The 17,725-nt window shown below is 39.4% G+C and overlaps 1 protein-coding gene across 1 annotated transcript; it reads right to left on the bottom strand.

Moving 5' to 3' along the window:
* Window positions 1-916: 916 nt before the first annotated feature.
* On the bottom strand, window positions 917-13,377 carry GSTK1 (glutathione S-transferase kappa 1). Its single transcript, XM_087926261.1, has 5 exons — window positions 12,771-13,377; window positions 10,210-10,291; window positions 1,780-1,908; window positions 1,486-1,586; window positions 917-1,078 (listed from the first exon to the last, which is right to left on the bottom strand). Exons 1-5 carry the CDS (start codon window positions 12,909-12,911, stop codon window positions 932-934), a joined length of 600 nt encoding a protein of 199 aa, XP_087782387.1. The 5' UTR covers window positions 12,912-13,377; the 3' UTR covers window positions 917-931.
* Between the last annotated feature and the right edge of the window lie 4,348 nt (window positions 13,378-17,725).

Raw genomic sequence — 17,725 nt, 5'->3', positions numbered from 1 at the left:
GAGGCTGGGCCCAAGAGTATACACACACTGGAGACAAAAACACTGTTTGTAGTTTTAAATAGTTATTTAATACATTTAGAGTTTAAGCATTGTCAAACAGTCCATATGTCATTTTCCAATATATCCATCCAGTAACCTAGTCCATTAACTAATCAGTACAATGTGTTTATCTGCTTGTAAATCTTCTCCTTCCGATACCTTTCTCTCGAAGACAACGCTGAGTATACACAGGATATCAGCTCACCAAGTAAACAGTCCTTTTGTTCAGTAGAAACGGTATCCAGCACAGTAGCCAACAAGCAAACGTCTCATACAGGAGTAAACAGCAGGCAGCAGAGATCAGAGAAACCAGGAACCAGTGACCAGTAACCAGGAAGGTTACGTTTCTCTCTACTGCCTTTTATTGCAGCTTGCAACCACACCCTTAATTATCTAATTACATTGCAGTTTGGTGCTTAAAGCTACAAACACTTAAACCTAGGTTTATATATTTAGTCACCCAAACCTAGTTGGTGTATCCATATACCCAACACTCCTCTCTCTGGGATCTCCAAAGTCTTAGACTGAGACTTTTCTACCTAAAGATTCTAGGAATGAGGGAATCAACAGGCAGAGTATTTACTGATTTTGAGATAATATTCCATATAAGTAGCACACAATTCTTTTCAAAAGTAAAGGACAGATTACATGGGACTTAATAGTCACTCTAAGGCCTAGGAAAACTGCATTTCCATGCACCAGACCTAGTGAAAACGCTACTGACAAACTTATTTTCTCCTAATTTGCTAATTTTAAAAGAATAAAAGACTTCTACATCCTTCAAAGAATTCAAAGACTGAAGAAGAGAACAAAGCACACAATTTCCCTTCTGCATGGACAATCCTACAAGAGTTCCACATTCAGGACAACAGGCATCTAAACACTCTCCAATTTAAACTTCTTTCAGAATTATCCAGCCAGAAGCACAGACCAGCCCTTTTGCATCTAAGCCGCCCTGAAGGAGAAGAGCAAGAGAAGAACATGAGGAGGAGCAGACACTTACTGCCAATATACTTTCTGGCTGAATTATGTCTTCATCCTGGAAAAACAAAAAAATGGCAACTGATTAATAAAGCTTGTGTGGATAAGATGGGTCAGGGAAACAGTGAGATAAGAAAACTAAACTAAACAAAAACCATGAAGGATAACAATGGCGCTTGTCTAAATGAAGTTGGACAAATAAGTCCAATTTCCCTAATTTAACCTAGCCGGGAAATAGGGAGAGAAAAGAAATAGTTGAAATGCCAAACGACCTTATTCATTTAACTGGGTCTTAAAGAATATTTAAATTTCTGGAGCCCCCATATAGTTCTCTGTTTGGCTTAGTTGACTGACATGCACGGAAGCTTCATTAAAATGATTTCAACTTTCTCGCTTAAGTGATCCTCTGAAAGGACAGAGAAATGCCAAGAGAGATGCATATCTGTGCAGGACCTCAATACTTACCCTGGACCAAATGCGCATCCAGAGTTCTCTAGAAACAGACTCCAAAAACTGAGGTTCTGCTGTATCCACAGCAGTGATGAAACGCATGGCAGGCAGACTTCCTGTAGACAGTAGAGACGTACACAAAAACGCACTAGAGAAGCTGTATAAATGCTAAAAGGGGACAAACACACCCTTACTTTTAAAAGGATGTCTTTGACTTTCTACTTCCTGACGTCCCACACGTGGGCAGAAACCATCATTTTCAAAATGCCTGACTGGCACCAATTTGGAGAAAACAATCTCTTTCATTACCTTTCACTATCACAGTGTTTACCAAATCCTTCGGTGAATTCACAGGCACTTGGCAATACTTTCCCAATCGACTGATATCCTTTAGCAAATACTCTCCTCTCTTAGGAAGCATTATTAGAGGCTGGTTCCCTGTTGCAAAAGACAATAATTCACAAAATGTGATTTCAATTGATTTTAATTTTCTATTTGTGTTTTATTTCCCATCCATCAAAGTATGGGAAGTTAACATTCTGGGTTTGGATAGGATTGTGGGAACCTGAATTCTGCATGCTTAATTTTAATGCAGAGAAGAAATTATACATTTTGTTTGGGATTTTTTTACTTTAAGAAATTTGACCAAAATAAGTTCTTACAGAACAGCCAAGTACACAGTTAACTGTGAACAAATCATACTAAACAGTGGCAATTCTCAACAGGATTGAGCATCAGCTCAGATCTTGCTCTCAACCCAGCAAAGCCTTCAAATAGGAAAATAATCCAGCTGCATTCATTTCTAATTACCCTTGGAAATGATCAATTTAATGATTTCATGGATATCAGAGATCTTCAAAAATGACAAGTTTGACACCTGGTGTTCTATGTGTGTGTGTGTGTGTGTGTGTGTGTATGTATATATTTGTGTGTGTGTGTATGTGTGTATGTGTAAAAAATAATATATTGACAAAAAGGGGAAAAGATTAGGAAAGTTATAAACAGACTAGGAAACCAGAGGAATAAATCAATAAATTTTCCAAATAAATCAATAAATTTGAAACATTCGTACAATTTAGAGAAAAAAGTATACAATTAAATAATACACCAGTGAGAACAGAATTAAATCTATATTAGGAACAGAGATTCTTTGAATGCTGCAAATGAACACTAGAGGGGACTAAAGAACCAGGCATAAAGAAAGAAAAAGGGAAAGTGCATTTATCAATGTTTAAACTAAGGTTTAAAATGGCCAACCCAGTATGTTTTGAATTACTTGAAGAGCTCTTCAAAGATGAACCAAGACATTAATAACTAATATCTTAGAAAACATAAAAGTTCCAATACAGATGTTAAGGGAAATTTTAAAAAGCAACTTATACTGAACCACATGTACAGAATAATAGAGTTGGAAGGGACCTTTGGAGGTCTTCTAGTCCAACTCCCTGCTCAATCAGGAGACCCTACACCCTTTCAGACAAGTGACTGTCCAGTCTCTTCTTAAAAGCCCCCAGTGACGGGGCACCCACCACTTCTGAAGGCAAGCCATTCCATTGTTGGTGGTTCCCATTCTTAGGAAATTTCTTAATTCAAATTTGCTTCTTTTTTTTTTAAATAAACTTTATTAGTTTTACTTTTTAAAAAACAACAACACAGCTACAAATTATATACAACAAAAAGACGAACAGGTCTTGGCATAGGCCAAGAGGAAAGAGAGGAAAGCTTGAGAGAGGAAGAGGGGAAGGGAGGGGAAGGGGGGAAAGTGGGGAAAACAAAAGTAGAGAAAACACTTATAATAAAACCATATTTTTGTGACTGTCTGTAAGGTCTTTTTTTTTCTTCCAAACTATCGTCGGCAGTGCTTTTCTTTATCTCTGCCTCGGAGGCCTCGGCCTTAGTTTTCTTAGAGGTGATCTATCTTTGATTAAGCCAAATGTACAAAGGATTCCAATTGCTATAATAGGTTGAAGATTCTTTATTTTTTAATGCTTGGGTTAGTTTGTCCATTTTGGCGCATTGTAAAATTTTCTGAATAACCATAAGTTCAGTGGGGATAGAGGGTAGTTTCCAGCACTGGGCAAACGCCAGTCTGGCCGCGGTTAAGATATGGATTGTAATATACTTCGATTTTTTGGATATTTGTTTATCAAAAATTCCTAGAAGAAAGGACTCTGGTTTGTACTCAATTTGTTCCATGGTTATTTCCTCTAGCCAGTGCCTAATTTTTTGCCAGTACTTCTGGGTTTCCTTGCATGACCACCACATGTGGAAGAAGGTACCTTCTATGTATTGACATTTCCAACACTTGGGGCTCGTGTTGGGGTGCATCTTCGCCAATCTCGAAGGGGGCAGGTGCCATCTATAAAACATTTTATATAAGTTTTCTTTATAAGCTGATTTCGTGATCTTAATGTTCCTGTTCCAGATCTTTTCCCATTCTGCTAGGGTAATGCTCCTACCCACATTTCTGCTCCACGCAATCATATTTCCCTTGAAAATTTCTTGTTCTAGTTCTGTTTCTAATAAATATTTGTAAAATTTAGATATATTTTTTTTACTTGGTCCTAGTAGAATTTTGTCTAGAGTCTGTAATTTATTGTAGATTCCAAATTCCTTAATGTCTTGTTTGTATTTACTATGAATTTGAAGGTACACCCACTGATCAATTATAAATCCTCACTCTTGTAGTTCTTGTCGTGTTTTCAACTTTCCTTGTGGGTCTAATAAATTTTCGTACTTAATCATTTTGGTTATATCCAGATTATTAGGGTGTACTATCGCTTCCATTGGAGATAGCCAAATCGGTATTTTTACGTACTTTTTTCCAATTAGTTAATAAAGAGTCCCTGATAAGATGCCTATGGAAATATGATTGCCTGGGTTTCCCAGATTCCCACAAAAAGGCATGCCATCCTTTCTGCATATCGTGGCCTTCTAATACTAGTGTTCTTTTGTTGGTTAGGTTTACCCAATCCTTTATCCATAGTAGGGTGGCTGCCGTATGATATATTTCCCAGTTTGGCAAGGCTAACCCTCCTCTGCTTTTCAGATCTTGTAGGGCTTTTACGTTAATCCTAGCTTTTTTCCCCTGCCAAATGAAATTCAATGTTATCTTGTTTAGTTCCATAAAAAAATTTTTATTTAGTTTGATTGGAATTGTCTGGAATAAATATAGAAATTTTGGCAGAATATTCATCTTAATCAAAGCAATCCTGCCCAATAAGGAAAGTTGTAAATTGCTCCAGAAATCTAAGTCTTTCTTAGATTGTTGGAGAAGTTTGTCATAATTGTTTTCTTTTAACGATTTGCTTTGTGGAGTTAGCCAAATTCCTAAGTATTTAATTTTTTTGTCACTTGTATTCCCATTGTTGTCTCTAGCTCTTTATTCTGGTCTCCTGTTAAATTTTTAGTCATTAATTTTGTTTTTCCCCTGTTTATTTTAAATCCCGACTTCTCCAAATCGTTCTAGTTCTTCTAATAAGTTGTGTCCTTTTTCTATGGGCTCCTCCAGAAAAAAACCAAATCATCAGCGAAAGCCTGTACTTTATATTCTTCTGATTTGATCCTCAAACCTCTAATTCTCAAATTTTGCCTAATGTACGTCAGAAGAGATTCTAGGGTGAATATGAAAAGCAGAGGGGAGAGAGGGCAACCCTGTCTTACCCCTTTTTCTATTTTTATCGGGCCAGTTTGTTCCCCATTTATTAGAATGTTTGCCTGTTGAGTGTGGTAAATTGTGGTGATGACATTTTCAAATCTGGTGCCAAGATTCATATTATATATTTTTTGAATTAAGAAATGCCAATTTAAATTATCGAATGCTTTTTCAGCATCCAAGAACATAAATGCAAATTGTTTTTCCGGGTGGGCTTCATAGTATTCTGAAATGTCTATCACTGTTCTTAAATTATTCTTAATTTGTCGAAATGGGAGAAATCCGTTTTGATCTTCATGGATATAAGTGTTTAAAACCTGTTTTAATCTATTGGCTATTATAGAAGAGAATAATTTGTAATCTGCATTCAGGAGCGAAATTGGTCTATAATTATTAATAAGTCTGTGGTCTAGGTCCTCCTTCGGGATCAGCGAAATTAAGGCTCCCCTCCACGAGTCCGGCATCTTGGCTGCTAAGAGTACCTCATTAAATACATCCAGCATCAGTGGTCCAATTTGTTCTATGATAATTTTGTAAAGTTCTACCAGTATCCCGTCCGGTCCTGGTGCTTTATTGTTACTTTGCTTCTCTATTGCTGACTTCAGTTCGGACCATGTTATATTTTGGTTTAATAATTCTATCTCTTCCTCTCCAATTGCTTTATCATTCGCTTCCTCCAGGTATTTCATTATTTTATCCTCAGAGACTTCTTCTTTTTTGTATAATTTCCCAAAGTAATTAAAAGTGATCTCTTTTTTCTTCTCTATCTCCTCATGCATATTGCCCCCCTCGTCCATTAATTGGTGTATCAATCTTTTTTCTTTTGTTTTCTTAAGTTTGTGGGCTAACCATCTCCCTGGCTTGTTTGCATGCTCAAAGTAGATTTGTTTAGTCATTTTCAGACTAATCTCCAATTTTTCTTGTTCCAGTAATTTTAGTTTGTGTTTAGTTGTTATTAACTGGTTCTGTATTCTTTGGTTTTTGGGGTTCTTTTGTAATTGGGTTTCTAAATCCTTAATTTCTTGTTGTAGGTTACTTTGTTGGGCATACTTTCTTTTATTTCTCATAGCATTGTAAGAGATTGTTATTCCTCTTATAAATGCCTTTAATGTGTCCCATATATTTTGTTTTGAAGTTAGATCATTATTATTTTCCTTTAAGAAGTTCAGTTCTTCTTTCAGTTTATTAGTATATTCTTCTTCTTTTATTAAATGAGTGTTAAAAGTCCATCTTTTCTTTGGTTTTCTTCTACCCCTCCAGGTTATTTGAATTGGGTTGTGGTCAGCCCAGTCATTTGGTAAGATTTCACTATCTTTGATTTCATTAATTAATTCACCGTTTATCCAAGCCATATCTATTCTTGTCCAAATTTTGTGTGGGTTAGAATAATAAGTAAACTGTTCTTTTTTGGGATTTAATTTTCTCCAGATATCTACCAGATTCATTTCATTCAACATATCCTTACATGGCTTAGAAAATTCTCTATTTCCTTTTTTTGTTCTTACTCCTATTACTATGATCCTTCCGGTAGTCAGCAATAGAGTTAAAATCGCCAATCAGAATAATATTACCATTTTCAAATTCTGTTATTTTTTGATGGAGATGTTTAAAAAATTTACCTTGATCATCATTTGGGGCATAGATTACTACCAGTAAGAGTGTAATGCCATTAATCGAAATTTGTACCACCAGAGTTCTTCCTACAGGGTCCGCCCAGATTAACTCCGCTTTTAAGTCATCTCTCACATAGATTGCAATACCTTTCTTTTTGTGTTTATCTGCTGGTGCTGTAAATAATTTTCCCAGTTTCGGACAATCTAGGAATTTCTCCTCACTTTTCCTAATGTGTGTTTCTTGTATGCAAATTATATCAACATTTTGTTTTATTAGTTTGGTTAGAATCCTTTTCCTTTTAGCTCTTAAATTTAGGCCGTTTATATTAATGGAAAGAATTTTCCTTCCTTCGTCCATTTACTTAAGTCTGCCTCGCTTTTTGTCTCGTAACTCTACGGCTCTCTTCTTGTGGTTGATATGGAGTTGTTTCTTCTCTTTCTCGTTGTAAGTTGTCTTTCCCTTGAATATGGACAGAACTTTCTTCTTTGTTCCTGTGGCGATTCGATCTTCCTGCATATTCCTTTGGATTTTCTCCCTAGTGAGTTGATCCTCCGTGGTTGTTAGTTGTTCTAGGAAGTTTTGTGCTTGTTCTATTGAGTCTATTTTAATTTTTCTTCCCTTCCACGATATTAGCATCCCTTCTGGGATTAGCCATTTAAATGAGATTTCGTTTTTATTTAAGTAATTGGCTAAAAATTTATATTCTTGCCTTATGGCCCTCACTTTTCTTGGAATCTGCTTGAGAATTATGATCTCTTTGCCCTTATATAATATTCTCTCATCTCTGACCTTTCTATGTATTAGGTCTCTCATGCATCTTCTTGAAAAGCGGATATGGATCTCCCTTGGGCAATTGTGACGCCTTGCATAACTGGTATTCACCCTATAGATTTCATCAAATTCCTTGAGTAAGTCATCTTTCTCTTTTTCAACTAGTTCAGCCAACAAACCTGCCATTAATTGTTCTAATTCTTCATTTTTGGATTCCTCCACGTTTTGGAACCTTAAGTATGCAGCTGCTCTGTCCATCTCAAGTTGGACCAAGGAATCTTCCATTTCTCTATTAACATTTTTGAAATCTTCCTCAGTCCTTTCTAGGTTCCTCTCCGCTTGTTCCGTCCTCTTCTCTATTTCTTTTATTTTTAATTCAGTTCTTTCCATGGCCAATTGCATTGTCCCAACCCTATCTTCAACTCTCTGTATATCTGCTCTCATCTCCTCTTTTAATTTACCCATTTCTTCCTTCAGTTCGCTAATATCTGCTCTGGTCTCATTATGATTCCTAATCATAATCTCCTGCATTCTAGACATTGATTCTTGCATTGATTCTTGCAGGGATAATAATGTCGCTTGTAGGTTGGCATTAGTAACAGTTGGTTGTTTTTCTCCTACCAAGGTCTCTTCTATAGTTTTCTGCGTTGTTGGGGAGGCAGTTGCCAGAGTTGTCATCAAGGTCTGGTTGTTCTTCCTTCCTGTTTTCAGGGCCGTGGTTGTTGTGGAAGTCATCTCTGATAAGATTTGTTTTTGCAATTGGACAATGTTAAGAATATTATCCCAGATCACCATTCGATGTAATGGCCCTTTGAGTGTGATTACAAATCTATTTGCTAAGCTTACACACCAGATAATTTTAGGTCTCTTTCTTCGGCCCAATCTGTCATTCAGGCAAATTAAATTCCAATTCAATAGAGAGTTATCAGATACTATACAATACTATACAATAGATGCTATACAATAGAATGTAATCAAATAATATGTATTATGTATTATTCTCTATATTAAATTCAAATACCAGAGTTAATTGTATTTTACCCCTAATAAATCATACTTGTTTAAAGCATACAACCAACTCTAGAATATCTCACTCCATATATACTTTTGTCCTATAGTGTATATTAATATTTAAGATTCCATTTTATCTGAGACACCCCTATTAACAGTCCTTAAAATTTTTATATATCCAAGAGAGTCTAATCTGTAAACCCTAATAACTGTAACAAGCAGTTTGCCTTTATACTTGTATTTTTAACTATTATAGAAAAAAAAGAAAGAACAAAGAGAAAGGGAGAGAAAGAATGCAGGAGGAAAGGGGTCTTTTCAATTTTAGGGAATCACAAAGCACGTATCTGTAGGATTAGTTCCATAGAAAAACAAGTCTGAGTTGGGGCTGGCGTTTTAGTCTTATAGTCTCTCCTCCTGGGCGCACCAAGGAAGCAGGGGGAGGAAGTGCTGACTAATTGCTGTCTGCGATCAGCGAACAGTCTTGGCCAGGCTTCCGTCTGTCTCTTCCTTCTTCTTCCCTCCTCTTCTTCCCTTCTGCCAGCAATTGTCAATCCACAGTCACTTTGGGCATCCGCCTCAGATCGATCACTTTAAAAATCAGTTTGTAGGCAATAATGCTAAAAGGAAAGGATCTTGCATATAAAAGTCAGTGCGTCGTTATCTGGCTCTCTACCTCTCGCTCTGCCCTCCTTCGCAGCTAAAATCCTCTCCTAGTCTTCTAGCCTTCTCACGCGCTGATCCGAGATGGCAATCCACTCCCGAGCTTCTTAAATTCCCCACGCCTTTTTCTCTCCTCGGCAACGCTCCAATCCACACTTTCAAACTGCTTTTCTAGCCACTTGTCTCCAGCTTCCCCCACTGTTACTCACAATGAAACAGGGAGAATCAGACCAATCTCTCTCACGGCTTTGTAGTCCTTCTGCCCTTTTCTGCTCAGACCCTTCAGGCAGTCACTTTTTGCTTTGTCAGTTCAGTGACAGACCGGACTTTGGAGCCGCCATTAGCTGGCAGCTGGCTCAATCGCGCTGGTCTCAGAGGCTCTTCCTTCGTTGCTGGGGAGTTGCCTACCCCCAAACAGCAACCCGGGGGTCCTCTATTCTGACACGAAGCTCTACGGGTTTCGTGTATCCACTGGGGATCCCTCCAAACGCGAGAAGAGGTGTTCGAAAGCCCCAGCTGGGCTTCTCCACCTCTGGACGTCCCTGTCCTGCCACCGGAAGAAACCAAATTTGCTTCTTTCCTTCATTAGTTTCCACCCATTGGTTCTTGTCTTGCCTTTTGGTGCTTTGGAGAAGAGGTTGATCCCCTCTTCTTTGTGCTAGCCCCTCAAATAATGAACATTGCTATCATGTCACCCGTAATCCTCTTTTTCTCTAGACAAGCCATACTATCTATATTCTATTCTATTCTATTCTATTCTATTCTATTCTATTCTATTCTATTCTATTCTATTCTATACCATACCATACCATACCATACCATACCATACCATACCATACCATACCATACCATACCATACTATAGCTACTTCAGATTCACTTTAAAGAAAGACATGAGAAAAACAAACACGCAATACTTCACCAATCTCTTTGATCTAAAGTTTTGCAACTCTACGTTTGTAACTAGTTGCTACAGGAGCGTGTGTAATCTTCATCTAGGTTTGGTTGAATAATTAAATACTTACTTACCAGTTGCCTTAATTATCCCTGCAAGGAAAACTGGCCGCAAATGCAGATCCAGATTCCAGATGGGACGGTACCTGCAAATAATCTACAGAGGTAAGAGAGATAATTAATATTATAGGTGGTCCTCCATTTATGATCACAATTGAACCCCAAATGTCCATTGCTAAGTGAGACATTTAAGTGAGTTTTGCCACATTTTATGAAGTTTCTTGCCACAGTTCTTAAATGAATCACTGCAGTTGTTAAGTTAGCAACACAGTTATTAAGTGAATCTTAACTTTTGCTTGTCCGAAGTTCACAAAAAGTGATCACATGACACCAGAACATTACGTCATAAATACGAGCCAATGGCCAGATGTCTGCATTTTGATCATGTAACCATGGGGATGGTCATAGATGAGGAAAACTGTCATAAGCCACTATTTTTAGTGCCGCTGTAATATGTTCATTGAAAATCAGGTGTACATTTATTAGGACATAAATCCAGTAAAAGTAAAGTATCAAAGGAACTAAACATAAACTGTGGTTTTTTTTTAAAAAAACCCTATCTCTATTATTTTGATAGCTGGAGGTGGGTGTCTGTCATAACTTTGAATGATCTCTAAGAACTATCTCTAACTGTAATTTGAAATGGGATTATAATACTTTAATGCTTTAAGTAATATTATGCATCATAGCCCACTGACATCAAACCACCCAAAATATTAAACATTCTTTGTAGGAAAACTAACAATGAAAGAATCTATATTAGCAAGGTAAAAAAATGAAAACATCATAGTAAACATGGCTTTCTTTTCCTAATAAACCAAGTTACCCATTTGGTTTACTTGCAAACAGGTTCTCTCACAGTAGAAATTAATATATTCCCCAGGTAAAATGGATAAAGTTTGGAAATAATACATTAAATTTATGGATATCCTGGTACTGGAAGCCATATTGTATAATCATTCACGATTGGAATACTGCTCAGCAGGGCTATCAAATTCATGGCCTGCCTGGTTTAGCGAAGGGGGGGGGAAATCCCAATATGTCACGTGACATGGCCGTGATGCTGCGAGTTTGACACCAGTGCTGCACAGCATAAACCCCAACTCCTTTAACCTCAAACTATCCACTATTGACCTCACCCAATTCCTAAGAGATCTATAAGGGGCCTGCATAAGTGCACCATCATTCCTCCCGTCCCTGTCCTAATGTCCCCATTTAATCATACCTATTTTCTGCATTCTTACTCATGTTTACACTTATACTTATTATCTTGTAAGCGATTGACAAATCAAATAAATAAATAGGGATCACCACTAGATGGCATCAAAAAGATGCAGAAACCCCTAAACATCTGGACTTGGATTCTTGAAGACCAAATACACTGCTCAAAAAAATAAAGGGAACACTTAAACAACACAATGTAACTCCAAGCCAATCACACTTCCCTGAAATCAAACTGTCCACTTAGGTAGCAATGCTGATTGACAATCAATTTCACATGCTGTTGTGCAAATGGAATAGACAACAGGTGGAAAGCATAGGCAGTTAGCAAGACATCCCCAATAAAGGAGTGGTTCTGCAGGTGGTGACCACAGACTACTTCTCAGTTCCTATGCTTTCTGGCTGATGGTTTGGTCACTTTTGAATGCTGGCGGTGCTTTCACTCTAGTGGTAGCATGAGACAGAATCTACAACCCACACAAGTGGCTCAGTTAGTGCAGCTCATGCAGGATGGCACATCAATGCGAGCTGTGGCAAGAAGGTTTGCTGTGTCTGTCAGCGTAGTGTCCAGAGCATGGAGGCGCTACCAGGAGACAGGCCAGTACATCAGGAGACGTGGAGGAGGCCGTAGGAGGGCAACAACCCAGCTACCTCCGCCTTTGTGCAAGGAGGGACAGGAGGAGCACTGCCAGATCACTGCAAAATGACCTCCAGCGGGCCACAAATGTGCAAATGTGCAAACGGTCAGAAACAGCCTCCATGAGGGTGGTATGAGGGCCCAACATCCACAGGTGGGGGTTGTGCTTAAAGCCCAACAACATGCAGGACGTTTGGCATTTGCCAGAGAAGACCAAGATTGGCACATTCGCCACTGGCGCCCTGTGATTTTGTTGTCAGCACATTCAACTATGTAATGAACAAATTATTTAATCACAATATTTCATTCATTCGGAGCTAGGATGTCTTATTTTTGTGTTCCCTTTATTTTTTTGAGCAGTGTATATATAATTGTATTTGATGAATCCGTAAGTGACATGATCCACTTCTCGCTTGACAAGAACATTCTGAAATATTCATATATATCAGCATTTGCTTTCATCCAGCTCAAGGCAACACACTCCATATTCACAAATAGTTCCAAAGTCCAATAATTCAAACTAAAGTCAGACTTATGTTACTTATTGCTACATAGCTTAATTTAATGTTACACTTGTTTCCCAATATACCCACAATTCATATACATAGTGCAGACATGACAAATGTTGCAATGTTTTCAGGAGCCACAGAAAAGTGGGTCAAAGTTGAGGTAAGAGGGAACGACTTTGCTTTAATACGGCTTTTTCCAGCGCTCTCACCTCAAAGCCAAGCCAGGAGTAGGGCGATAAGACATCGTAGAAAAACGCCACCTTCTTCTTGCTGACCCCGGAAGTCTCGCGCGCTGTGGCCATGCTCCGTCGGAAAGGCAAGTTGAGGAGAGAAAACCTACGGCTCCGCATGCCTCCAAAGCGAAGGGAGCAATGCAAAGCTCCCCTCCGCCCCAAAGCCTCGCTTTTACGTCGTCACGTGCAGGTTTCGGAGCCCAACCCACTCCAGGGTTCCCTTTCTGGGCAAGCGGAGGAAGGCGGGCAAACGTCACTTGGGCGGCAGCAGGTCCCGCAACATTAACCATGGCAACCGACGTCGTGCAACGATTGAAAAGTTTCTGCAGACGCGCGTGTGTTCGTGCTTTTCCAATTTGTTAGATTCGAGCACGCACACACACACACACAAAAGACAGAGAGAGACACAGACACACACAGTGATACACAGAGAGGGGGGAAGGTAGGGAGAAGGGGAGAGAGATATACAGAGAGACAGATAGAGTGGGGGGAGAGGAGAGGGGGAGATAGGAAGACACACACACAAAGATACAGAAGGCGGGGAGGAGAAAGGGAGAGATAGAGTGGGGAGAGGGAGAGGAGCAGAGATGTGGGGGGAGGGAGCGACATAGATCCATAGAAGGTTTTTGTGGCTTAGTAGGCACGGCTATGGGTCATATGACTGGGTGAGAGTGAGTGACAATGAGTTGGCCACGCCTGCCCAGGTTTTGTGGCTCACAGCGTTTTGGGGTTTGTTTGTTTTTTGTGGGAAATGGGTCCAAATGGCTCTTTGGAGTGTTTAAGGTAGCAGACCCCTGGATTAGGGAGAGTTTGTTACCGAACCCATGGAATTTCTTAGCTTACTAGCAGTGTTAAAACAGATTTCTGCATAGTAATTTGATCATTATAGTTACCCCATTACAGATGTCTTCAACTTGGTCAATTACTGGACTGTTTCCTATGACTGTCATTTTCAAAGCTGCAAATATAAAATTGGTCACTTTATAGGAAAGCTTTACTGACCCAACTATGCACCTATTCACAAGTGGGTCATTCTTTATGAAGTTGCTGAAAAGGATGTTTTGGCTTCCCAGTTGCCACAATGAAAGGTGTAAAGTTTTGTTTTTTCATGGCTGAGATTGTCTTCATTAAGCTTATCCACCTCAGCTGAAACATAGGAGGAAAATGTCCCTGCAATATCCAGTGATCACATCTGTCCATTAGTTGATTCTTTGAGTTATCTTTGTGTTTTCTCTGTACGTAGGATCTGCTGCTGAAGTGAGAACTCACAGCAGTTCACTTTGGGATTCAGAGGAAACAATGGTGGATTCCCAGAAACGCCTCACCTGGCCCTTCTGCTTCATTGACAGCTGCACCACAGGCAGCCAGGAATCAGAGTCCAAATGTGGCATTTTGCTCATCCATATGTATCATTCCAATTCAGCAACCTCAGGAGAGCAGAACCAATCTAAACCTTTTAAAAAAAGAGGGGGAGGGCTCTCCCATCTGCCATAGCTTTAGAAGCAAACAAGAGAGGAGTGCTTTCTCTCTCTCTCTGTTATTACAGCTAAAATGTAGATATCCACTTGGAAGGATTTGAGTGTCCTATTGGGCCCTTTCAAGGCTGTATTTGTGTTCATTCTTCAGCATGAAGGCCTCAAAAGAGGAATATATCTTAGCGCTCCCAGGATTATACCTGGTTCATAAGCAAAACATCAGAGCTGCATTATGCAGCCTAGGCAGGACACATAGTGCCAAAGAGCATGTGTGTGTGTGTGTGTGACTATTAAAGAGCATTTGTTTCATTATTCATCAGATCCCTCAGATCTATTAAATATTTCACTGTACCACTGCCACTGTCAGCTGGTGCTCCATTCAAAATCCAAGAAAGAATACTTAAGACTCCATTAATTAGAAAAAAGATATCTTTTACTGGAAATCAAGTGGTCGCATCAAAGGAATTCTGAATCTGAGAAAAGGAGCGCATAAATCACATATACAAAGTGATGGCAACATTCCCACTCACAATAATGCAAACTGTCCATCCAATTAAAAGTTGTATGTAATGTCATGTGGGCATCTTCAGGTGGTGATGTGTCATCTGTCCGTTGACCTTGACATATTTTGATAAAGAGGTGCGCTTGCGCATAGCATAAGAAAGAAGCATAAACAAAGAACTCCCCCCCCCCAACTTACACAGCTGGAAAACTCCAGCTCGCTTCCCATAATTATTTTACCCCTCTTCCCCCTGTTACTCATGACAGCTGAAAAATGCAAAGCAAAGGAAAGAAATCTTGAAGGCTGACATTAGGCCCTCCTGCAAAAGTGGTGTTAGCCCTACAAAAGAAAGAGAATACAAGGTAAAAGAAGAATATACATATGACACACTACTATAATATTTTAAGGTTTGTCAGGATATTTAGCACGAAATGCCTGTACAAGTCTAAGGACTCCAATATCCTTTTCATTTACCCATTCCAACTGGGAAGGAGGAAAGTATTTCCAGACAACTAAATATTGAAGTCAGCCTCTTTGTTTCCTAGTATTCAAAATTTCTTTAATTTTAAAATGTTGTTCACCCTCAATTAGAAGAGAAACGGGGGGATCGACCTGAACCAGTCTCAGGTTGGAGGTATGTTCAGGTTTCAATAAACTAACATGGAAGACAGGAGGGTGTGGTGTGTAAATATCTAGCGGACAAGAAAACTATATCTCCAACTTGATATTGTTTCTGTGGAGCTCTCTTTTTGTCTGCAAATTTCTTATGCAATGCTTTACAGGTAACCGGCCAGGTAAGCTGGAGTTGGGTTATCTACTCACTCAATGACTGAATATTAGGTTTCTCCTGTGGAAGCTCGGGTATGGGTACAAAGTCTTGTCCTGAAGCCACTTTAAATGGAGTAAACCCAGTACTACTATGAACCGAATTGTTATATGCCACCTCAGCAAATGGCAATGTCAGCCCAATCATCTTGTTGATAATTAATATAGTATCTAAGATAATGTTCCAATACCAAGTTAGTCCTCTCAAAAGCCCCATTGGTTTGAAGGTGGTGGGCGGAGCTTAAGCCCTGGGCAGAGCCCAATAACTTCAGGAACTTTCCAAAAGTTTGAGGTAAATTGGACACCCCTATCTGAGATTATCCGTTCAGGAACACCATGTAACCTATAGACATGTAAAATAAACAGTTTAGCTAAGGTTTTTGCAGATGGGATTTTTGCACAAGGTATGAAATGTACCTGTTTGGAAAACAAATCTGTTACCACCCAAATAACTGTATTTCCCCCACTTTCAGGTAATTCCACTATAAAATCCATAGATATTTCTTTCCATGGAGCAGTTGGTCTAGCTACATTTTGTAGTAGGCCCGCTGATTTACCAGGCCGTTTGGCTGAGCACAGATAGGACAACTAGCTACATAAGTTTCAATGTCCTTTTTCAAAGTAGGCCACCAAAATTGCCTTTTAACCAAGTGTAAGGTTTTTACAAACCCAAAATGTCCAGCACCTTTAGAATCATGAGCTTGTTGTAATATTTGGTTCCTCAACTTTGTTCGCACATATAATTTAGCCCCCACCCATGCCAATCCATCTCTAACCATACAGTTATTTGAGTGAGTCAGGAACCAATCATCAAGTTTCAGAGCTTCTTTTAACTGTGCAGATAAATCCTTTGATAGATCAACTTCTCCTTTTTTCTGGGCCCTGGTAACCGTTGGAGCTGCCAACTGTCTAGTTGGGGCAATAGGGCGGATCATTTCCGGACGGACATTATTATATTGAGGCAATCTAGGTAACGCATCTGCTATAAAGTTCCTCCTCCCTGGAATTGAAAAATTAAATCGTTTGAAGTACTGCGCCCAGAGAATTTGTTTTGGCAACAGTTTCCAAGACATTTTTAGAGCCTCTAAATTCTTATGATCTGTCCACACCTCAAGTGGGTGTTTTGCCCCTTCTAGAAAATGTCTCCAGGTTAACAGAGCCCAAAGAACTGCAAAGGCTTCTTTTTCCCAAATGGCCCATCTTTCTGTCTCAGCTAATTTACAAGAAGTGTATGCACACAGTTGCAGAGTCCCTGTCTTGTTTGCTTGTAGTAACACTGCCCCCACTGCTACATCACTCACATCAGCTTGGATTACAAAAGGGGGGTTCCATGTCCAGGTGTCTGAGCACCAGCTCAGCGGCAAAAAGTCGTTTCAGCTTCTCAAAAGTGGCTTGACACTCCATGGACCACTCCAATAGCCTACTAGGTTTCGGTTTCACCTCCCCCTTGGTTTTTAGGAGATTTGTAATAAGCAGTGCAATCTTCACAAAAGCCGGGATAAACTGACGGTAAAAATTAGCAAATCCCAGGAAGCTTTGTAATTGCTTCTTGGTGCTGGGAGGGACCCATTCCAAGACAGCGCAAACTTTCCCTGGATCCATTTCTATACCTTCATGTGATATGTGATAGCCCAAATAGTCAATTTTCTTTTGGTGGAATTCACACTTGGATAGCTTCGCATACAGTTCAGCAGCTCGAAGTTTTTCTAAAACTGAATGCACTAGTTTCACATGTTCATCAAGAGTGTAGATAAGAATATCATCAAGATAAACCAGCACCCCTTTGTATAAATGTTCATGCAAAACTTCGTTTATCATTTGCATGAATACCACAGGGGCCCCCTGTAGGCCAAACAGGAGAATGTTGAATTGGAAACATCCCACTGGGCAATTAAAAGCAGTTTTCCATTAATCTCCTTCCTTGATTCGAACTCGGTATTAAGCTTCTCTCAAATCGAGCTTTGTAAAAAAATTTCCTTTGGCCAGGTGGGCCAACATGTCCTTTGTTAAGGGGAGGGGGTACACGTTCTCCACTGAAATCACATTTAAATTTCTATAATCAACACATAAACGAAGCGAGCCATCTTTCTTCTTGCGAACAGTACTAGGGCCGCTACCCGAGGCCTAGC

The sequence above is a fragment of the Pseudonaja textilis genome, chromosome 2 (genome assembly GCF_049901715.1).
Source record: "Pseudonaja textilis isolate UNSWEBS1 chromosome 2, rPseTex1.2, whole genome shotgun sequence".
Taxonomy (NCBI): domain Eukaryota; kingdom Metazoa; phylum Chordata; class Lepidosauria; order Squamata; family Elapidae; genus Pseudonaja; species Pseudonaja textilis.
This window is presented reverse-complemented; position numbering and strand designations above follow the sequence as displayed.